Source organism: Engystomops pustulosus, chromosome 2 (assembly GCF_040894005.1).
Source record: "Engystomops pustulosus chromosome 2, aEngPut4.maternal, whole genome shotgun sequence".
Lineage (NCBI taxonomy): Eukaryota > Metazoa > Chordata > Amphibia > Anura > Leptodactylidae > Engystomops > Engystomops pustulosus.
Genome location: NC_092412.1, coordinates 24,287,527 through 24,311,940, shown reverse-complemented (window position 1 = coordinate 24,311,940; position 24,414 = coordinate 24,287,527). Strand labels below are relative to the sequence as shown.

Here is a 24,414-nt window from a genome sequence, read left to right as displayed (position 1 = left end):
TAAGTAATGTGCCCCAAACAGCGCCCCCCCCCAGTAAATAATGTGCCCCACACAGTCCCCGCCAGTAAATAATGTGCCCCACACAGCCTCGGCCAGTAAGTAATGTGCCCACACAGCCCCCCCCCCCCAGTAAGTAATGTGCCCCAAACAGCACCCCCCCCAGTAAATAATGTGCCCCACACAGTCCCCGCCAGTAAATAATGTGCCCCACACAGCCTCGGCCAGTAAGTAATGTGCCCACACAGCCCCCCCCCCCCCAGTAAGTAATGTGCCCCAAACAGCGCCCCCCCAGTAAATAGTGTGCCCCACACAGCCCCCACCAGTAAATAATGTGCCCCACACAGCCTCGGCCAGTAAGTAATGTGCCCACACAGCCCCCCCCCCAGTAAGTTATGTGCCCACCGGTAAGTAATGTACCCACACAGACCCCCATGTTCTCCCCCTTCCCTTAGCTGCTATTATGTTTCCTCCTCACCTCACCGGCGTGCAGCTCTGTGCATTACTTTCCACTGCCGGTCATATGATCATGACATCATCACAGGTCCTGCAGCCTCCGGGAGTATTATTCTAATTTCTCCTGGAGGCTAGGACCTGCAGGGGAAAGCAGCCGTGTCCTGAGGACACGGATCGTGATGAGAGAGGAGGATGCCCAGGGAGCTGGGCACATGCCCTACTGACCCGGGGAGATTGGGGGCTACAGCCAAAAGATCCGGGGCACGAGCCCTGGATCTTTTGACCTAGCAACGCCCCTATGGATGGAGTACCTCTGGTGGGCTCATTGGACCCCAGTTCATCAATGCATAAAACATTGACTAAGATTAGTGGCAATAGCTTCACCACTTTATGCTATTTTCTTCAACCTCTATGCCCTCTACCACATAATGGGAGTTGTAGTCTACGTCTTCGACCAAGATCATAGCTTGGATCTAACTGCTGTCTTAGTGTAAAAATTCCCAAACTCTCCTTCTCATTGGTGCCCCCCGTCTCTCCTAATGACTCGTCTATCGGAGTCTAATTTCCATCTTGTGCCTCCTGTAGATGAATCCATAGTGTGAAGTGATTTAATATGTCACTATTGATTGGTATAAGAACCGCGAAACTATGAAATAATTGGATAGAGCGAGATAAATGAATGTAACATCTTAATATTCATGTACGCTCATTTGTGGCACTGCCCCCCCCCCCTATTTTTCCCGCGGCGTGAGTCACTTCTATTAACTTATTAATTTCTCTCTGCAGATTATTTCACTTCGCCAAGAAAAACAAATGTTTCATAGTCTGTGAAATCTGCTTTGTGCACAACATAAGAGTATTTATATGTACACTGCGGCTCCCCATGGTTACCGGCCCTTCTGCCGCTGATATCTGCGCTCATGTTTCTATGGTTATACAGTCGATACTCCGTATGACCAAGCGTCGAGCACGGGGAGGAACATCTTCCATCTCTCTATAGAGTAAACATCCTCATTAGTCACCTCGTTACATGACATTCCAATGAGGATTCCATGTAAATTAACGGAAAGGGGGGGGGGGGTAATCTTTTGTCGTGGTCGTGTCAGTGATCGTCGGAGGTTTCTAAGAATAATTGTTCTTTCCATAGATTCTGGGGAGGGGGTCTATATGGAGGTTAATCGCAGATGACAGGTGCTGTGCCATTATTTGTAATGTGTACTACAACACTCATCATCCTGTCGCTGCCACCTGCCCATTAGCATAGAATTGGTGCAACGTGATGTTTCCCTTTCCAAATGGAAGTCATTAGTGTGAGTGATACCGGGTAATGATGGCGTCTTTCTAATATGATTTGAATTTTCATTTTTAATCTGATCTCTGCTTGTTGTCGGTGGATTCGAAGAATTTTCTTTACATTGAGAAGCTGAAATTGTTACCATTTACATCAGACTGCTGCAACTGTATCCAGTCCTATGTGCACAGTAGTTTGACATTATGACCCATCATTACATCACTACTGACAATAGATGATGTCACAGCTTATCTCCTCCCCCTCCCTGTACAATGTCCTCTATATAGATAACACTGACCCATCATTACATCACTACTGACAATAGATGATGTCACAGCTTATCTCCTCCCCCCTCCCTGTACAATGTCCTCTATATAGATAACACTGACCCATCATTACATCATTACATCACTACTGACAATAGATGATGTCACACCTTATCTCCTCCCCCTCCCTGTACAATGACCTCTATATAGATAACACTGACCCATCATTACATCACTATTGACAACAGATGATGTCACACCTTATCTCCTCCCCCTCCCTGTACAATGACCTCTATATAGATAACACTGACCCATCATTACATCACTACTGACAATAGATTATGTCACACCTTATCTCCTCCCCCTCCCTGTACAATGACCTCTATATAGATAACACTGACCCATCATTACATCACTACTGACAATAGATGATGTCACAGCTTATCTCCTCCCCCTCCCTGTACAATGTCCTCTATATAGATAACACTGACCCATCATTACATCATTACATCACTACTGACAATAGATGATGTCACACCTTATCTCCTCCCCCTCCCTGTACAATGACCTCTATATAGATAACACTGACCCATCATTACATCACTATTGACAACAGATGATGTCACACCTTATCTCCTCCCCCTCCCTGTACAATGACCTCTATATAGATAACACTGACCCATCATTACATCACTACTGACAATAGATTATGTCACACCTTATCTCCTCCCCCTCCCTGTACAATGACCTCTATATAGATAACACTGACCCATCATTACATCACTACTGACAATAGATGATGTCACAGCTTATCTCCTCCCACTCCCTGTACAATGACCTCTATAGAGATAACACTGACCCATCATTACATCACTACTGACAATAGATGATGTCACAGCTTATCTCCTCCTCCTCCCTGTACAATGACCTCTATATAGATAACACTGACCCATCATTACATCACTACTGACAATAGGTGATGTCACAGCTTATCTCCTCCCCCTCCCTGTACAATGACCTCTATATAGATAACACTGACCCATCATTACATCACTACTGACAATAGATGATGTCACAGCTTATCTCCCCCCCCTTTACAATGACCTCTATATAGATAACACTGACCCATCATTACATCACTACTGACAATAGAAGATGTCACACTTTATCTCCTCCCCCTCCCTGTACAATGACCTCTATATAGATAACACTGACCCATCATTACATCACTACTGACAATAGATGATGTCACAGCTTATCTCCTCCCACTCCCTGTACAATGACCTCTATAGAGATAACACTGACCCATCATTACATCACTACTGACAATAGATGATGTCACAGCTTATCTCCTCCTCCTCCCTGTACAATGACCTCTATATAGATAACACTGACCCATCATTACATCACTACTGACAATAGGTGATGTCACAGCTTATCTCCTCCCCCTCCCTGTACAATGACCTCTATATAGATAACACTGACCCATCATTACATCACTACTGACAATAGATGATGTCACAGCTTATCTCCTCCCCCTCCCTGTACAATGACCTCTATATATATAACACTGACCCATCATTACATCACTACTGACAATAGATGATGTCACAGCTTATCCCCTCCCCCTCCCTGTACAATGACCTCTATATATAGATAACACTGACCCATCATTACATCACTACTGACAATAGATGATGTCACAGCTTATCTCATCTTATCTTTAATGGGTTGTCCTATGCCTCCAGTTTTGCTGAGTAGTAACTGTTGTGGGAACACTGGCAGTAGGGTGAGATTTTGGTAGCTGTTTTTAGATAATGGCTGGGGTGTAAGGAGTAGGCGCTTCGGATGACTCTCCTATATCCCCCTGTACTCACTAGAATGCACCTTGGTCCAGTAGTCTGTGGCTGGAAGGGCGACTCTCCTGCTGAGAGCGTGTTGTGCGCCGCAGTCATCTTACCTACATTAGTCAAGGCAATTAATTAGGAAGGGAAACCAGAGATTCCACCCACATTAGATTTATTGGGGACTTAGACCCTGACAGCTGGGAACACTAGAACTAGTTGCCTTCACTAATGGAGGTAAGAGCAACTCTTCTGCTAAAAGTGTATTTGGGGTTCATCCTACCTCTGTTACCCCTGTTAGTAAAGGGCACCATGCTCTCCGCAGGAGATTTGCCACGCCTCAGCTTACCACTTGTCTGCCAAAACGTCTCATCGCGTCACTTCTGTGTCATAGCTTAGCCATCACTGACCTATTCTGATAACTTCTACCCTCTACTGAATACCTCTGTCCCTCCTTATTTTGATGTCAGATCGGGGCAGATGGAAGTTTCTTCAGATCTCTGGCGATCTACTACTAATACGAGTAAATCTATGTCATATTCTGCGAGCATCTTATCAAGTCAAAATGAAAGGCTTTAATGAAAGTTAAGGTGAGGCTGGTGCAAATCCCTAATGCAAGAAACTAATATTTGAAAATGAGTTTTCTAAAACCTGAAACCCCACGTTAAGTTTTTCATTTTTATAGCATTAAGTTTGGGGGATCTCGTGTTCCTGTTAAGAAGAACAGACAGACAATTGGGTTTCTTGAGGATTGGACGGAGAACTGTATATGACTTCCTTAGTATTTAGGAGAACTCTTAGTGCAGCTCTATAAAAGGGGTTGTCTGGGATCATGACCATTTCTGTTAGGTCTTTATTTTCAGATCAAAGAGGGTGCAACATCCTGACCCTGCACCCGATAGCTGTTCAAGGCTTATTTGGGTATTGGAACCAATACAGCAAGATGGAAGCAGATGGTTCTATACACTTTAAGGAACCTTAAAGGGAACCTGTCACCAGGAGACCCATTTTTAGCACTCCCCCAGTCCCCACAGAGCATAGTACATACACTGCCAAAGTGTTTTTGTATTAAAAATTGGTTTTACAGAAAAAAAGATATGTTATATTGTACCTTTCATTAGCATCTGCTGTGTGACTAGGCAGTTGCCAATTGGGAGGGGCTGGAAAGGAGCAGTCCCCCCCCCCCCCTTGGGAAACATGTGACCTTTTCAAATATATGAATAACTCCCCACACTCGGGATTGGCTGTAGAGGAGCAGGGGGCGTCGCTAAGCCCAGTGATGGGTGTTTTCATATATTTGAAATATATGAAAAGGTCACATGGAGAAGCTGTTTCCCAAGGGTGGGGGGGGGACTGCTCCTTTCCAGCTCCTCCCAATAGGCAACTGCCTAGTCACACAGCAGATGCTAATGAAAGGTACAATATAACATATCTTTTTTTCTGTAAAACCAATTTTTAATGCAAAAACACTTTGGCAGTGTATGTACTATGCTCTGTGGGGACTGGGGGAGTGCTAAAAATGGGTCTCCTGGTGACAGGTTCCCTTTAAGGGGTTTGAGTGCATTGGAGCAAAGCTGCAGTGCTCTGACCTGTCACTATACATGTGTTGGCACCTTCTTTTGGTTCCTTCTCTGTGTGGGTTCTGGTCGTAGAACATACAAGGTCTGAGTGTCTGTTCTCAATGATTTTATGATGCTCAAGACCTGTACCGCGGAAAGGACATCTTTATTGAATTGGCCATCTGCCCAGAAAACCCCTTTAAGCCTTCATAACAGGACTCTCACTAGTGTACATTTCTATTCCTTCAAGTCTTATGCCAAAGGTTGAAGATCCAGAACTGGCCATCTGCCCTGAAAACCCCTTCAAGTCTTCATAACAGAGCACTCACTGGTGTAAAATTCTATTCCTTTAAGTCTTATGCCATGGACTACAGCTTCAGAATTCTTCCAACACATTTTTGCTCTATAGAGTTCTGGATAAGCAGTGGTGGTGGACAGACATGTTGCATGGACACAATAGGCCAATGGTGGGAAACCAATGGCACGAGTACCAGAGATGGCACTTAAAGCCTTTGCTGTGGGCACCCAGGCCCATAACACACCAGTTTGCCAGACATGACTCAAGGTCTCCTCCTGCACTCGGAGGCACCCCCGAACGTGCCGCAGTTTAGTACATTTTAACAGCGACACATCCTTGGGTGTATGACTACAGGAGGTGTGAGAAGTCATAGACAGAGCTGGATTATCATTGTAGCTCCTTCTCCGGGCCACACAATTCTTCCTGTTCAGGCGACCCTATTGGGAAGCTGCAATGATGCACTGGATTTCTCCACGTTGGTGTCCTCAAGATGTCTCGATACGATTGAAAGCTGTGACAGAACAGGGAGCAATAACAATTACTGCTTAAATTGACATTTTGGCACTTTGTGATAAGTAAGTGGTTAATGGTTGTAGTCTGGGCACCCTGTCCCTATCACCTTCAGTGCAATAGGCCATCCTAAGTAGGAGCCTCCTATCCAGATAAGAGGACCCCACCCGAGTTGTGGCTATTCTCCACTACCACATTTAGAATAGAGCAATTATGGAGCCATTGATGGCCTTTGTTTTGGTATGTCTATACCAAACAGTTTTACCTCAGACACTTCTGATCAACGAGCAATGGTTTGGATGATCATGGTTGTGGATTTGTTGATCGTTTGTATCAACATGATCCTTGTAGACTAGGAGGAGGGCCATCACTCTTGCTAAACGCTTGCAGTAGGACTTCAATGGACCCATTCATGGAGCAGTGCCAGTAGTTGGGTCACATAGCCAATACACTAAGCTGTGGCCTACTATTGATTGAGGGGGAATAATTCATGGTGCGGGGACTGAAAGGAGGAGAAGGACCCATTATCCTTGTATTCCTAGAACCTTGCTAGAACCTGGAGTCCTGTTCTTCCCTTCAGACCCTGCACAGTTGTTCCTTTAATGTCCATTAATATATTTTAGCGTTTTAATGTTTTCGGGACTTCACAACACATCCATACGGGACTTTGTCTGCAGCTACAGGTCATCCGAGTTCCAGCCCTTTCACTTTGCCGATTGATGAGTATCCTAGGGGTCAGAATCTGTATTCATGGACATCTCCTACAATGCTTTTACAATTGTAATTAAGGAGTTATTTTTATACCCATCCATGTCCTTTAATTTTGACCACTTATCCCATGGTTTAGACCACCAACAATCACAGGTTGATCAAGAATCGGTCTTCAACATCTATTCATGGAGAACCCCTTCAGCGTAGCGACTTGCCACTACTCCTACGATCCAAGATGCATTAGTACAGGTGTAGTGGCCATTCTTGGTGTAGTTCGGATGTGTTTATTACTAAGTCATGGTGTCTTTTTGCTGCACTTTGTCCTCGTGCATTGACTCTTTCCGCATTGCTCAGAAGACCCCACTTACTCGCTGCCGTAGATGAATGAATCAATGTTCCTTGCACAGTTATTACTTGCTGAATGGACGGCATCTGTTTAAAATGTTCTTTTTAGTATATGACATTGTTAGATGGGTCTCCTTCTATTTTGAGAAAATTTCTAATGAACTGCGGAGACTGCCGCAGTCATCTGTTACCATGGAGCTCTTTCAATGGCTTTCTCGCTCGTAGCGTGTTCAGTCCCCACTCGCTGCTTTCATTCAGATACATTTAGAATATACACGCTTATACAAGATGGTGGAGACCTTAAAAAAGTCATCTACAATGGGCCTCTTCAGATGTTGAACACCACAACTGCCAGCTTGGTTGGGGTATTCACAACATCCTTAGAGGAACCATCAAAATCCATCATGATAAACCAGGGACATTACTTATAGATCCAGGCAACTTGACTGTGGTCTTCTTTTTATATCTCTTATCCATTGTCTCCTTCCTTTTAAAATCAACTTTTAAAATGAATGCTCTTAATTTACCTGATCCCCACTGTTTTGTAGATTCACGGGCTGTTATACTGCGCAGGAGAGCTTCCACCCCCTACTGTGTGAGATTATATCAGGCGAATGGAGGGGGAAAGTCTGGAGAGAGCAGACAGGCTGACAGTGTGACAGTCTGTGAATTTGTAGCATGAGGGGGCATTGGGAACCGCGCTAGTAGCCCTTCTTGTTCATTATAATATTTTAAAATTTGATTTTAGTAGGAAGGAGGCCATGGATAAAAATTATAAGATTACCACAGTCATGGTGCCCTTACCTATGAGTAAGTATCAAGCTTGAATTTGATGGCAGATTTCTTTAAAGGAAATCTACCATTTGATTTGATGCATTATGAACCAAACATACCTTGAGGATGCTGTAGCTACATAATCCCTGTTTAACCCCTTAAGGACGCAGGGTTTTTCGGCTGATTTCTCGCTCTCCAACTTCAAAAATCCATAACTTTTTCATTTTTTACGTGTACAGACCTGTGTGAGGGCTTATTTTGTGTGTAACAAATTTTACTTTCCCGTAATGTTATTTATTTTAACATGTCGTGTACTGCGAAGCTGAAAAAAAATTCCAAATGTGGAAAAATTTAAAAAAAAACGTCACGTGCGTCACGTTCTTGTGGGCTCAGTTTTTACGACTTTCACTCTTCGCTCCAAATAACACGCCTACTTTATTCTTTGGTTCGGTGCGATCGCGGTGATACCAAATTTATATAGGTTTTATTGTGTTTTAATACATTTTCAAAAATTAAACCAATGTGTACAAAAAAGAAAAAAATTTTTTTGCCAACTTCTGACGCTAATAACTTTTTCATACTTTGGCGCACGGAGATGTGTGAGGGGTCATTTTTTGTGAAATGAGGCGACGTTTTCATTGCTACCATTCTGAGGTCTGTGCGACATTTTGATCATTTTTTATAAAATTTTTTATGTTATGTAAAAAGGTGTAAAAGTCGCATTTCGGACATTTGGGCGCCATTTCCCGCCTCGGAGGTCACCGCCGCCCGTAACCATTTTTATATTTTGATAGATCGGGCATTTTGGGACGCGGCGATACCTAATATGTTTGTGATTTTTACTGTTTATTATGTTTTATATCCGTTTTAGGGAAAGGGGGGTGATTTGAACTTTTAATATTTTATTAATTTTTTTTATTTTTTAAACTTTTTTTCTCTTTTTTTTTTCACTATTTTTTAGACCATCTAGGGTACATTAACCCTAGATGGTCAGATCGCTCCTACCATATACTGCAATACTACTGGCTCATTGTAACAAACCTGCATAAGCCATGTAGCCTCGTGTCAAAAGAAGACCCGAGGCTACCATGGTAACCAATCGCCGCCCCCCGATGACGTTCGGGGGCGTGGCGATCGGAAAAAAGATGGCGGCGCCCGCGCGCCGCCGTCTTTTAAACGCCGGCGGCGGCTTTGCCGGCGGCGTAGAGAGGGTTAATAGCCGCGATCGGGGCAAGCACCGACCGCGGTTATTAGCGGTTGGGGTTTTGTGCAAAATGCAAAAACCCCCACCTCTATATGAAGAGGACTCAGCCCGTGAGCCCTCTTCATACATTCCTTATACCTCTGCGCCGTAGAGCTACGGCGCAGAGCGTTAAGGGGTTAATCCCTGAAATAAGTGGTTTTGGTAAATAAAACCATTTTAAAATTATGATAATGAGGCTCTGTCACTCCTGTGGCTGCTCCAGCGCTTCTCCTCACCCTAATTATGCACTGCTCCAGAGAATGATGTAATCACTGTGTTGTCCCTGACAGACCGAAGTAATCAATCGCCACACCATCCCCCAGCTGCTGTACATGAGTGATCCAGCTCAGGTTGATTAGTCCTATCTGGACAGTTCAGAAAGCTCTGTGTTATGTGTTTATGAATGGCCGCCAGTCTGCACCCATCTTTCCCCAGATCTTGAATTTTATAATTTTGTTTTTTGAGAAAAAACACTTGGATCAGGGATTAAACAAGATATGTTTCTGCATCAGTGTCGCTACAGCATTCTCAAGGTATGTTTGGTTCACAATGCATAAAACAAATGGTAGATTTCCTTTAGAGTTTTCACAAACTTATTCATACGAAGTCGAACAAAGGTTCAACTTGCTGAAGCTGCACTGAATTTCTCGTACAATTTATTCACTGATTCTACAGGAAACCCCCTCCAATCCTTTAACACACCAATTTTTTTTTCATAAAAAGGGTACATTGTATTGTTCACTTGTTTTTTTCCCTCAACCAACCCCCTGCCTAAGTTCTGGGATGAATGGCAACAGTAGAAAATCATATCAGAGTGACACTGACACACATAGCTTAGGTTAAATGCGTGCTGGAAGGTTGTAAAAAGCGGTGGGTTGAAAAAACACTGTGCCACTGCAAGCAACTATGCAACTGAAAGGTTTTTATTTAGAAATGGCAGCACTTTCACCTTTCCCTCTTGCCTCCCTGGTAGAGCACACCCAATCGACAGGTTTGGCAACCATCAGCCAATCCGGAAAATTGATGCCTTTAGCGACTAGCCAATGGCTATGATTGGCCAGGGGACTGTATGAGTTCAGATATATCTGGGTCAGATGGCCGGACACGACCGTTGGGTCTTCTTATCTCTTCGAATAGAGCCCTGGCTCCTTCTGACAGTAGCTCACACTGATTGGCTCGTAGAGGTCACCTGTCAGTCAATGAGGCCAACTCCCACCTCCAATTTCTGTCTTAGTCATGTGACTTCATCTGTGCTTCAGACCTCAATAGAACAGTCCTAGTCAATTATTTACAAAATTCATCTATAGCGAATCAGAAAATACTTTGATTTGTCTCTGAAAATTGTGAGATTCGTTCCGGATCTACGAATCTATAATTACATTTGCTGATGGTCTACTAATGACCTAGTTAAGGTCTGGTGAGTATCGACCCCAAGGACACCCAAGACCTTATTGTTGTTGCAACTTCTGTGTTGATAACTTGATCTGTTACATGACCCCCTTCCAGTTGGAAAAACTTGCTGATACGTCAGAATTCAAGATGGCGGCCTTGTTTCGGACATCACCTAAAAGATAGAAAGATAGACCCCCTCACCCATTAACCGTTCCTGTATTGGATACCTCTTTTTTTTAATTCAGGGGTATCCTAAGGGAGACCTGGGACTTTTGACACCCTTTTCATAAGGTTGAATAAAGGCCATTAAAGGGAACCTGTCACCAGGTTTTACCCCACTAAAATACTAGGTAGGCTATGAAACATCATATTTAAAATTCCCTCTTTTGTATGAAATCTCACCTGTTCAACTTTTAAAAAATTCCCCTAAAGTCAGGCAAATTTGACTCTTCTAAACCCATTTTCACATGAGACAAGACAAGAGAGATGAGACAAGTTTAATGATTTCGAGGGGAATGTGTCACTTCATAAGCCCCTATATTCTGTTATATAGCACCTAGAAAAGGATCTCATCTTTCAGATTCAAAATAGATGGAACTGGATCTTTATGTGCAGTTTATATCCCCAACTGGGATTATAATTGCCTGTATCTCTGGTTCTGTAATTCACAAAGCCAAAAGCCTGATGACAGGTTTCCTTTAAGTCTCCACATTTTTCACAAATACAGGTTCCCATAGGCCACTAACTGACACCCTTCTTTTAGCTACAAATTGTTCCCCTCAGATTCTCATATATTCAACTTTATAATTTTACCTGGTATCCAAGGATGTCTGTAGTGAGTCGAGGTGGGCGTGGCCTCCTCAGGCTGAATTCAGCAGCTCCTCCCCATGTTTTCTTGGCATGCAGCAGTAATGTCACGTGACCAGGGTGACATCATCACAGGTCTTTTAGACGTTTACTATAAGCAAACTGTACACCAAGCACATATCACATGACATCACAGCAAATCATAGCACATGAAATCCCAGCAGCCTGCATGGAGAGGAGTAGAAGTTCATGCCGGCATTCTGTGATTTGTTATGTGGTCAGATAAGTGCATGGGGTACAGTTTGCTAATGTTAAGAGGTTAAATGGCCCCTGATGATCACGGTCACCCTGGTCGCGTTACATTAGGCCACGCCCGTTGACTCACTCTATAGATCCCTAGATACCAAGCAAGTTTATAACTCTGATTTTATGGGGATGCTAGGAAAACAATTTTTAGCTAAAAAAAAGGGGGTCAGATATTTACTAGGGCTCTATAGGAACCTGCTACTAGCTGTATTTGTGAAAAATGTGGTGATAGGTTCCCTTTAAGTCCAATCTACTGTATAATCCCAGTCTTGACTCCAAATATGGCAAAAAATGCAAAAATTATCAAAATCAGAGGTTCTACTCCTGCCCTATGAAAAAGTTGCATAATAATAGGATCTCCGAGTAAATAAGGTGAATTCTGCTATAAATTTTGGGCAAGAAATATTGGCGGTTTTTTTCTAGCTTATTTATTTTTTCATTTTAATGGATATTAAATCTCTCCCTTTCAGCCCCTTGATGCCATTCACAGATCCGGCGGCAGATTTGTGCATTCACAAACCAATTTACAGATTAAGCAGATAGTCTTGGCATAGGCATTGTACTGGACTGGATCAATAGTCATGTTCCAGGCCCTGCACTTCAATTTGGAGATGGAGGGAGCGGCTGCGGGAATGAATTACTGTCGTCATCTCAACTTTGAGAGGGAAGAAATAAGCAAAATAAACAGGAGGTAAAATATGTTGTGCGCAAAGAATCTGAATAAATTAAACCTCTAAACTGGAACTCAGTGTAACCCCTTAATGTTTGGGGTATTTTAAACCTAATATATAACGTATCAATTCCTGGTGCAATTGCTACTTTTCACCAGCCCAATGCCACCTCCACATCAATTGGAGGGGGGGACGTGGAGTGCGCCGTGCCGAACCACAGAATGGGTGACCTGGTATCCAGAGATATCTATAGCGAGTCTAGGGGGTGTGGCCTTCTCAGGCTGACATCATCACAGGTCCTTTAGCCTTTTAACATTAGCAAACTGTGACCCATGCATATATATATCTGATCAATTAAATCACAGCATGCCTGTATGGAGGCATGGAGAGGAGTAGAAGTCCTGCTCTCCTGATGGGTGGAGGTTTCAGCAGTTGAACCCCTTCACTCAGAAAGTTTGGACATTTTTATCTTCTTGATTACCTTCTTTTTTACCCTGTACCTTGTTTTGATCCTGCTGTTTCACCTTTTTGGATCTTTACTCAATATTATTGTTAAGGAATTGCTTTCGGCCCCTCGCCTTCTTCAGATTCATCATTTGCATCTCTACCTCTGGTGGCAGCTAATTTCCTGTGGGTATGGGCAGGTTAAACTTCAACATGGCCTATCTTTTTTCTTTCTTCAGCTTTCATTAGTTTTTGCTGGGCTGTAGCACACCCCACATCACCTCGTCGGCCAGTCCTATCGAAATTGGTAGTTGTGGAGAACATCTCTATTATGTGCCAGGTGACTTTAGAGTGAACCTGTCATCAACTCCACCAACTCTGATTCTCCATTTCCTCGATTTTGGCACAGTCGGAAATTTCTCTGTAGCTCCTCTGTTCTGGAGATATCATTTTTGTTAGTGATAGAACCCAATGGGGCACATTTACTAAGGGTCCAGCGGCTTCCGATTTGCGCCGTTTTGTGCTGAATTGCCCCAGGTTTTGGCGCATGCGATTGGATTGTGGTGAATTGCCACCACAACAGAAATCGGGGGGCGCGGCTGTCGGACAACCCTACGTATTCCGACAAACCGCGGAATTTAAAAAAAGAATTGTGTCGCCAGATCAGCACTTACATATACCAGGAAGAAGAAGGTGAACTCCGGCGGACTTCGGTGCAGAAGCGACACATCGGCAGACCCGAATCCTCGTCGGACAACGCGCCGTGGGATCGCGACTGAACCGGGTAAGTAAATGTTCCCCAATATGTTAAATAGACTCTCTTAAGTTAAGTGAGTGGTCCTGGGCTGACTGCTTTGTTCTAGAACCACCCATCTGACCCTAGTTGGAATATTGGGAGCCAAAATGACAGGTGTTGGGATATCTCGGGAATGGTTTGGGCTAGAGACAAAATTTCAACTGTGCCAGAACCAATGGAACAACACCTACTAAAGTGTTGAAGTTGGTGGAGATAGTAGAAGGTCTTCTGTAAGCGATACCATATTTCAGCTCTAATTGATATTTTACCTCATCTTTATATAACATTTTATCATTTTTTACCTCCTATAAAAAGCATGGAAGATAGAGTCTGAATAGTGATGAGCCTTAATTAATTTGATGCCAGAAGTAAGACATGAATATTAATTATTAGCCTTCTAAGCATGAATTAATTATTGTACATCGCATTTCACTCCGGAGCTGTCAGCGCATCACTAGTCCTAATTTATCACAGATTAAAAATGGAGATTGTGTTTTCTTTTAATGTCTTCAGTCGAGCTGTTGGCCTTCAGGTAAAATGTAGTTTTCAATTAAAAAAACGCCAAATGATTTTAAGGCCTGGGAGAAAGCCAATCATTTCTGTCCTCTAAGTAGTTTGGTCGTTAGGCCGTGAACATGCGAGAAAGCAATAAAGTTATTGACAGAGTGCACAAATTGTCTCCATTTGCGGAGGTGAGAAATTGTATTGTCTAAATGAGATAGCGAAGGATTTCTGCATTACAGGTTTTTAATAGGCCGGACCGTAAACGGGAAGTTACAGATGTATTGGATAAGCGATAAAGGGTTAATTTCACCAACAATAGGTGGCGCTCCACTGGTTCCGAAGCAGTTACAACTTCTTCTCTAGCCCCCACCGTTCCCAAGCCTTTAATTTTGGAACCCAATATGCTATAATGTCCGGTGGGAGGTCCTGGGCTGGAGTAGACAGCCTGGTACCACCCACTTGACAGAATATAGCAAAATTTGCATATTTGGTCAAAGTGATGATGGTGACTAGAGAAAAAACTAGTAAGAGAAGCAGACACTATTATGGGATACAAATAGTTGGAATTGGGGGGAATAGTTAATTGGTTCTCTTCAACATAATCCTTGATAATTGTATTCTTCTATTTTCTCTCACAGCTCTACAGATTTTTTTTATAGAGGAGAATCTTGTTTCTCTCTGCCATTTTGCTTTTAGAGATCAAAAGAGACTGTCTGGATCAAGTGAGAGACAGGACAAAACTGTGGTGACTACATGTCCCATGATGCCTTGCTAGGAAACCATTTAAGGAGAAGTATCTGGATCAGGTGCAGCAGAGTCTCCGGTACATGTGCCTGGTAAAACACAGCAGAAGCTAGACTTAAAGGGGTTTGCCCATGAAACAAAGTTCTTAAATTTTTATTCCCCTAGCGATGTTTACACAATAAAGATAATTTTCAACCCCTTACTTTACAATTTTACTCAATTTTATTGCTGTTTTAGCTCTTATCACTCAGTGATGATCAGTGTAAGATTCCAGAGTGTGAGTGGGGACTCTCTGAGCAGACACTTCATGGTTCCTCTAGTGCTATGTTATGCTATGTGCTGACAATGTGCTTAGATTATCAGGGTACAGGGTTTATATACACTTTTTTTTTGAGCTTCTGAATATTCACTAGTATCTGACACATAGAAGGATGAGACCGATGAGAGATGATGAGATCAAAGAGAGGGATATAACATACAATGACATACTTCAGCTCTGCTACATCAGAGCTATAACAGACAGAGTGCCTCCTTCCCCTGGATAAAGACCTTATCTTATCTATAGCTTGTAGAGTCTTTGCAGAATGCTGCTTGCCGGCAGAAAGTGTCTGTGTGTGAGCTTGTCTTGTAATGGAAGGGGAGGGGCTAGTGATGGGTTGTTCGGGACACAAAGAGCCAACTCCTTCACGTGGACAACGGGAGTCTGCTTCCCTCAGTAAGCCGATGACCCCACTCTAATCTTCTGCTGTGGGAAGCCGTATAATCACAGTGTGTTGACAGTAATAATGTTTCTGACCGTGATATGAGTTTTGCCCTTTTTAGCAGTTTTCCTCACTGATTTCATTATCTATATTTCTCAGTTGTCTCAGAGCCGGTGGCTGGAGACTAGCTGCTATGATGTCTCCCGTACACCATACACAGAAAGGAGAGGATTATCAAAAAATAACTTTCTATCTCAACCAAAAGCACCAGAAGGATCATTTAGGGTATTTTAGAAAAGGACTGATTAAAATAGAGAACTTGGGGTGAAATAGAAAACTTACTATCATCTCCAGTAGCAAACTTTGTGCAACATTCCCCACTGGGGCCTAGCCTTTTCTTGGGGCCTGGAGTCCGGAATACTGCAGTGGCTGGCTGGTGCTGCCTATGGCACGCTAGTGTCACTGTGCTTGGTATGGAGACCGGAGGGCTGTCCTACAGCCTGGCAGGTCTCCAGCAGGTGGTGTGTTCAAGAAATATGGAGGGAGAGGCTGATGTACTGGTTCTCCCTGGGGCAACCCCTGAGTGTCTGTAGGATGAGTCCCTGGGTAATGGATGGGGAGCCCGTGGTGGTGACAGCCGTATCCAGGGATCAGACCGAGGCAACGTTGTGCAAATCAACTCACGGTCCTTTATTGAACGGCAGGCAATGGCAGTAGCTACAGTAGCTACAGCTACAATTACACAATATCCTGGTTCTAAAATCTACAATCTCCCTAACAGCTCCTGACCTGGAGAGGGCGCTATTTTCAACTACCCCCTTCACTATGTGTTGGCAGGGGTCTGGCATTTGTTTCTCCCCTTTCAATCCACTCACTCCGTCATCCTCTCTAAATAAACTTGTTAAAGATGTTCTTTGGGATCTGTAGACCCCTCCTTCAAAGTAAATATCAGGTTATTAGGGAGGAGGAGGAAAGTAGCTTGTTCTGTTGATAATCTTACATCATACAAACAATAACATTAATTTGCTGAAATGAGAACAACCCTTTATGAACTTCATGAGGGCTTTATTGTGTGGTGGTATAATTTGAGCCCTAGATAATTTGTATTTGGATACATTTAACGCTAAATGGTGGTTTTATTTCAGCCCTGTATAGAGATATTCATTCAGCACTGTATAGTGCTATTATTTAAAGGGGTTGTCCGAGACTTATTAAAAAAGCAAAAAGGTGGCTGGGAGGGGGTTGCTTAAAAAAATAAAGATGTACTTACCTCCCGGGGCCTTCCGGGTGTCCCGTGCTGCTGTCGCTCCAGTCCGCGCCATGTAATTGAACATGGCCACGAGAGAAGTGCAGGATTCAGCTTCCGGCCAGACCCGACTTCAATCCATCCCGCATATATAATGCTGTGAATAGGGACCGCTAAGGTCTGCTCCTGCGGTCATGTTTGTTTACATGACCCGCAGACTAGAGCAAAAGCAGCACGGGACACCCGGAGGGCGCCGGAAGGTAGTATTTTTTTAAGCAGCCCCCTCCTGGCCACCTTTTGTTTTTTAATAAGTCTCGGACAACCCGTTTAAGAACTGCATTGTGGTCTTATCTGTACTGTGGTATTATATGAGCACTGTATTGTAGTATTAGCTGAGCACTGTATGGTGGTATTATATGAGCTCTGTATTGTGGTATTATGTGAGCACTGTATTGTGGTATTATCTGAGCACTGTTTTGTGGTATTATCTGAGCACTGTATGGTGGTATTATATGAGCATTGTATGGTGGTATTATGTGAGCACTGTATGGTGGTATTATGTGAGCACTATATATTGGTATTATCTGAGCACTGTATTGTGGTATTATGTGAGCACTATATGGTGGTATTATGTGAGCACTGTATTGTGGTATTATGTGAGCACTGTATGGTGGTATTATGTGAGAACTGTATGGTGGTATTATGTGAGCACTGTACTATGGTATTATGTGAGCACTATATATTGGTATTATCTGAGCACTGTATATTGGTAATAACTGAGCACTGTAGGGTGGTATTTTCTGAGCACTGTATGGAGGTATTATTTGAGCACTGTATATTGGTATTATCTGAGCACTGTATATTGGTAATAACTGAGCACTGTAGGGTGGTATTGTCTGAGCACTGTATATTGGTATTATCTGAACACTGTATATTGGTATTATCTGAGCACTGTATGGAGGTATTATCTGAGCACTGTATATTGGTATTATCTGAGCACTGTATGGAGGTATTATCTGAGCACTGTATATTGGTATTATCTGAGCACTGTATATTGGTAATAACTGAGCACTGTAGGGTGGTATTTTCTGAGCACTGTATATTGGTATTATCTGAGCACTGTATGGAGGTATTATCTGAGCACTGTATATTGGTATTATCTGAGCACTGTATATTGGTAATAACTGAGCACTGTAGGGTGGTATTTTCTGAGCACTGTATATTGGTATTATCTGAGCACTGTATATTGGTATTATCTGAGCACTGTATGGAGGTATTATCTGAGCACTGTTTTGTGGCGTTATCTGAGCATTATATGGTGCAAATTATTTACTTCAGCTATATAGTTATGCAGGTGAATGTAATGAGGTATATGTGTGGTGTGGCGGTGTAATTTAGGAACCTTATTGTATGATAGTTGTATAGCCTGGTTATTGGTACACTATATGGCAGTAGAGAAGGTGCACTAGGGCATCAGTTTCCATCCATCATATGTTTTAGCAATAGCCCTGTGGTAAAACTAGTTCCCTCATCTCCCCTGCAGAACAGTCGTACATCTATTACGGCAATGAATTATTTTGGTTTTATGTGGCTTGTATTGCACTTTATAGCAGTGGGATGTTGCTTTTCAACCCATAAAAGTAAATGTGTGTCCCCCCCCCCCCATTGTTCTGGTGCCACTGTATAAAGCAGTGGTGCAGCCCCTGTGCCCTCACAGCCCAGCTGCTCCATGTGTAGTCAGCATCAGCATCATCCTGCAGCAGACAAGCACTTAGCAGCAGACTAGATGTGAGCTGGGTACAGAGATGCTTCATGGCAGCAGCAGCAGCAGCCACCCTGCTGCCAGTATGTAGATCTACCTGCAGACTATCTCAGGCTTCCCACACACTACAAGAGCTGTCAGCAGCAGAGCAGCATCTCCAGAGCTCCTCCAGCCTCAGCCCCACATCTCAGATATGTTTGCCTCCATCTGGTATGCCAAGAAGCTGGGGCGCAGGTTTGTCCACAATGCCAGGAAAGCCAAACTGCAAAAGGTACAAGAAAAAAACGTGCATTACTGAATTTTATTATTTTATTGCTATTTATATTGAAATTTATTACTTAGTTATTTTTCTCCTTTTCACCATTATGATAAAATATTTATATTATTTTATATTATATTTTTATTTTCATTATTATTTTAAATAATAATTACCCTGATTGATGATTATTGCATTATTTTATTCTAGCGGCTACTATGACGGCTATTACAAGGACTTTATTGTATACATGATCATAAAGTTCTACTTTTCTATTTTATGGCATTTTTCATCCTATTTAATCGGGTGACTTTATGTTATTAAATATTTCAGCTTGGTTTACATTACAATATTATTTGAAGTAATTGTCTTGTTTTGATTAGTTTAGTTGATTAGTTTGACATTTTTAATTTGTGTCATATGATTTTAGATTATATTGTTTCATTACTGTGTTATAAAGCCACATTTTTTTTATTATTTTTAAATATTATTTTAGTATTTTTATTAGGAATCTTTTATAACATTTTGTATAGTCATTTTATTATTATTATTATTATTATTAGTATTAGTAGTAGAGGTATTACTATTATTATGAATATTTTCTTAGTATTATTATCACTATTATTATTATATTATTATTATTATTATTATTATTACTATTATTTTATTACTATTATTATTTTATTACTATTATTATTATATTATTTTATCATTATGATTTTATTATCATTTTATTACTATTATTTTTTTATTATTACTATTACTATTATTTTATTGCTATTATTATTACTATTATTTTATTACTATTATTATTTTATTGCTATTATTATTATATTATTTTATTATTATGATTTTATTATTATTTTACTACTATTATTTTTTTATTATTAGTATTACTATTATTTTTTATTATTATTTTTACTATTATTTTATTATTATTATTATTTGTATTATTATTATTTGCATTATCACTTTATTAAACAAAATAGTTCACTATCATTATTTTATCATTATTAATATTATTTTATCACTACTTTTTATTTGTACTATCATCGCTTTATTATACAAAATATTATATTATTATAATTAATCATTGTTATTATTATTAGTCCTTTATTATTCAAAATGTTTTTTTTTATTATTTCTTTTTACTATTATCTTTTACTTTCTTCTACTATTAATTCAAGCTATTAATATATTAACATCTTGATTATTTTTGATCACTCATAGCTAATTATTCTTGCCTTACCTTCATATCCTAATACAACCCAACAAGTGACAGATTGACATTTACTGTTAATGAGCCTGACTTCTTCGGAGGAGAAGTAGAGTCGAGTTTGTCATCTGTCACAACTACTATGAGTACAGGGTTGTGGGGTTTCCATAGCACTGCAGGTAAAGCTACTGTATTGCAGTATCTCCATAACACATTGAGCTCTGCTATATCTGTGTCTACTATGCCCAGTACTTTTAGGGTTAATGATTGAATCAATGATATAAAGTGTTAAAAAAGTATTTCTATACAACCAGTCCCCAACTTAATGACACCCGACTTACAGACGACCCCTAGTTACAGACGGACCCCTCTGCCCCCTGTGACCTCTGGTGAAGCTGTAAGGTGTCTGTAATGAAGCTTTATTGATAATCCTTGGTCTTATGACAGCACAAACTTTTGAAAAATTGTAATGGGACAAAAATTTTTTTACAATTATAAAATATACAGTTCCGACTTACATACAAATTCAACTTAAGTACAAAGTTACGGAACCTATCTTGTAGGTAACCCATAACTGCCCGTAGTTTGGTTGCAGAAGCCATGAATTCCGCATCATGGGATTGATGGGAGCCTGAATTTGTTTTTATACCACTTTGGGGATGTTTCATTGAGATTTACTGCGTCTAATTGTTGGTATTTTAATTAGAAATCCTAATGTTGTCATTAGTTGTAAATTGCTACCGCTGCAAACTTTCTTGTGTGTTTGGTATAAAGATGTAGTAGAGACGGATTTGTCACAGTTGTCTCTGATCATGGAGTAGAGTCACCTGCAACAAACTCAGCTCTGCTACACCGGGACAGAGCTGCTGCATTTATAAACGGGATGATTCCCCAAATAGATTTATTTTAATATATGATGAAGACAATTATATTTTTAATCAAGACCTTGTTAAAATTTGAACCATTTAAAGGGCATTAAATTGGGAATAGAACTCAGCCGACCCAAGTATAAGCCGAGACCCCTAATTTTAACACACAAAAAATTGGAAAAACCTATTGACTTAAGTATAAGCCGAGGGTGGCAAATGCATTGGTCACAGACAACCCAGTATATAGCCAGCAAGCTCCCAGTAGTATATAGCCAGCAAGCCCCCTGTAGTATATAGCCTGCCAGACCCCTGTAGTATATAGCCAGCCCCAGTAGTATATAGCCTGCCAGCCCCCTGTATTGTATAGCCACCCCCCAGTAGTATATAGCCTGCCACCCCCCTGTAGTATATAGCCTGCCAGCCCCCTGTAGTATATAGCCTGCCAGCCCCTTGTAGTATATAGCCCGCCTGCCCCCTGGAGTATATAGCCAGCAAGCCTCCTGTAGTATATAGCCAGCAAGCCCCCTGTAGTATATAGCCTGCCAGCCCCCTGCAGTATATATCCTGCCAGCCCCCTGCAGTATATATCCTGCCAGCCCCCTGTAGTATATAGCCAGCAAGCCCCCAGTAGTATATAGCCAGCCCCCTGTAGTATATAGCCTGACAGCTCCCTGGAGTATATAGCCAGCCCCTGTAGTATATAGCCTGCCTGTTCCCTGTAGTATATAGCCTGGCAGCCCTTGAAAGTTGTTCTGAATGACCTTTCATCAAATCCAAAATGCTGAATGACTTGTGATTCACCCTGCGCCCCTGATCAGTTCGGTGTTTGTTTTGTTAAAATCCATCCACCCATCAACAAGATACAGTCAACAGAAGTTTAGATGTGGATTTTTGTGTAATAGGCAAGTGGGCGGTAACCTTTTATCTTCCTTAGGGGTGTGTCACTGAATGCTGCTATCTCCCCCTGACAAGTTTAGGATTGTTCTTATATAAATTTCTCAAATCTAGTAAACAATTGGTTGGATTCATGTACTGAGCACCCAGACAACTGAACTGTAGCAGTGTAGTTTCATACTTCATTTTAGAGTAGTAACAGTTACCTGGTGGTCTAGGGTAGCAGAGGATGGGTTTTGTTTTGTTCATTGTGATCTTGGCTTAAAGAGAGGGGATTCATATTTTCCTTGTGCTAGTGTAGAGAAGCATCATTGATAGATCCTGGTGGTCTAGTGTAGTAGTGAGGATTAATATTTTATTCCCTGGAGGTCTAGTCTGGTAGGGGGTTTTCATCTTTGCCTAGTTGAGTCGAAAAGGTTCATCCTTCATTCTCTGGTAGTCTAATGAAGGAGGAAGGATTCATATTCTATTCCCTGGTGGTCTAGTCAATTGGAGAGGGTTCAGATTTTATTCCCTGATGGTCTAGTGTAGTCAAAAGGGTTCATATTTTATTCCCTGGTGGTCTAATGTAGTAGGAATGGACCATATTTTATTCCCAGGAGGTCCAGTTTAATGGAAAGGGTTCAAATGTTTTACCCAGGTGGTCTGGTGTAGTAGAGAGTATTGATTTTTTATTCCCTGGTGGTCTAGTGTAGTAGAGAAGGATCATATTTTATTCCCATGTATGTTATTGCCATGTATTTTATTCCCATGTAGACTTCTCTAGTAGAGAGCATTGATAGTTTATTCCCTGGTGGTCTAGTGTAGTAGAGAGAGTTTTTATTATATTCCCTGGTGGTCTAGGGTAGTAGAGAGAGTTTTTATTTTATTTTTTAATTGCTTCATGGTTTTGAGTAGAAGGGCAGTATATATTTTATTCCCCGGTGGTCTACAGTATTTCATCCCTAATGGTCTTGGGTAGTAGGGGGTTTATATTTAATTCTCTGTTGTTCTGGAACAGTACAGAGGCTTCATATATATAATTCTCTGGTGATATAGAGTAGCAGAGAGGCTTTATATTTTATTCCCTGGTGGTCTTAGGTAAAAGAAAAGATTCACTTTGTATTCCCTGGTGACCTGTGGTAAAATAGGGGGCTTATATTTCATTCCTTGGTGGTCTAGAGTAGTAGAGAGGGCTCTTATTTTATCCCCTGGTGGTGAGTAGAAGGGATCAGTGGTTTTGATACCCATCATCATGTAAACTTTGTCTAAGAGAGTGTTATGTAAATGTATATATGGTTATATTTTACCCTGGTGGTCTAGGGTAATGTGGGGCTTAATCCCTCATCTAAACGGTATCTAATAGGGTTTAGATGACACATTGGGTTATATAGCTGTAAGGCAGAGATTCATTGCTCAGGACAATGACTAACAAGGTTTGATACTCCCTCTAGTGGACCCATCTTATGTTCTTTTCCCCTGGCCATCTGGGCTGTTTGTTGGAGGGTTCCATAGTTGGGCCATCCTAAAGGCTTTCCTACACTGCAATAAGTATTTTGTATTGGATTTTTGCTGTAGCCTGACATTAACTACGAAAATGGACACTATAATGTAGTTACTTGCCCTTAGGGGGTGGTATCTGACACATAGATTTATTCATGGGTGTTCCCTTTCCCAAGCTCCACCCCTGAGGTCCTGTATCAGGCAGTTCCTATGAGCAGAGCTTTCTCAGTGACAACTCTTCTCATTCCTACCTTCTGGCAGGGCGGTTGTGTCATATGAATGTCTCATTGGAGCAAATCAATATGACTCGTGTATAATTATTGATTGTTTATGTTTGGTTGTTATGAAATCCAAGGCAGCAGCAGAAAACAGGACCGGAACGTATTGTCATAGGAACCTAAAAGGAGAGGGAGCTTTAAGGAGATCCCTTTAAGGCTTGTAGAGCTCTTATTCCATGAGCGTCTTCTACTAGTACGTCGTCTCGGGATGAAACTTCACACCTTTTTACTAATTCACAGGATCTGTCAACACCTCGCAATGAAGTGAATGTAGATAAATCTGTCGCTGTTGACTTACAGCTTTGAGAAAATCACAATAAATTAGTCCACGCAAGGCGGTAATTTATTATAAACATCCTTATGTAATATGATGGATGCCTTAATACCCAAGATGTTATGATTTATTTAGCAGGACTCCAGTAGCTGGGGGCATCCTGCAGGGAAGGCCTTCACGTGTCCTAAGTTTAGCTGAGCCGTGGTCTCTTAATGACCAATTTTCCAGGAGATTGTCATGGAAACTTATTAAAACACAGATGACAATGGAGTCCGTGACCACGAGACACCACACCGAGAATGGAACTTCTTCATGCATCGATATCCATCTGTAGACCACAAAGCACTAAGGTCCAAGACTAGGAGTGGACTCGCTCATTAGTATCTACAGTAGATAGACCTCGTTGACCTCGGAGGCCTGATGGAACTTTCCATCCAAGATGTTTTTTGATTGGAATGGCATATAATAAAATGATTGG

General features: G+C 41.6%; 1 protein-coding gene across 8 annotated transcripts in view; it reads left to right on the top strand.

Moving 5' to 3' along the window:
• DLG2 (discs large MAGUK scaffold protein 2) overlaps nt 1-24,414 on the top strand; it is an 860,202-nt gene that overhangs the window by 446,031 nt on the left and 389,757 nt on the right. The window contains exon 1 of one of the 8 annotated variants that reach the window (XM_072134008.1): nt 18,641-18,938. The exons of 6 other annotated variants lie outside the window; for them this stretch is intronic. In XM_072134008.1, the coding sequence (XP_071990109.1) occupies nt 18,861-18,938 (78 nt within the window). In that variant the 5' untranslated portion in view covers nt 18,641-18,860. Of the gene's footprint in view, nt 1-18,640; nt 18,939-24,414 lie in introns of those variants that run through there. One more of the 8 variants, XM_072134011.1, reaches the window with a different exon arrangement.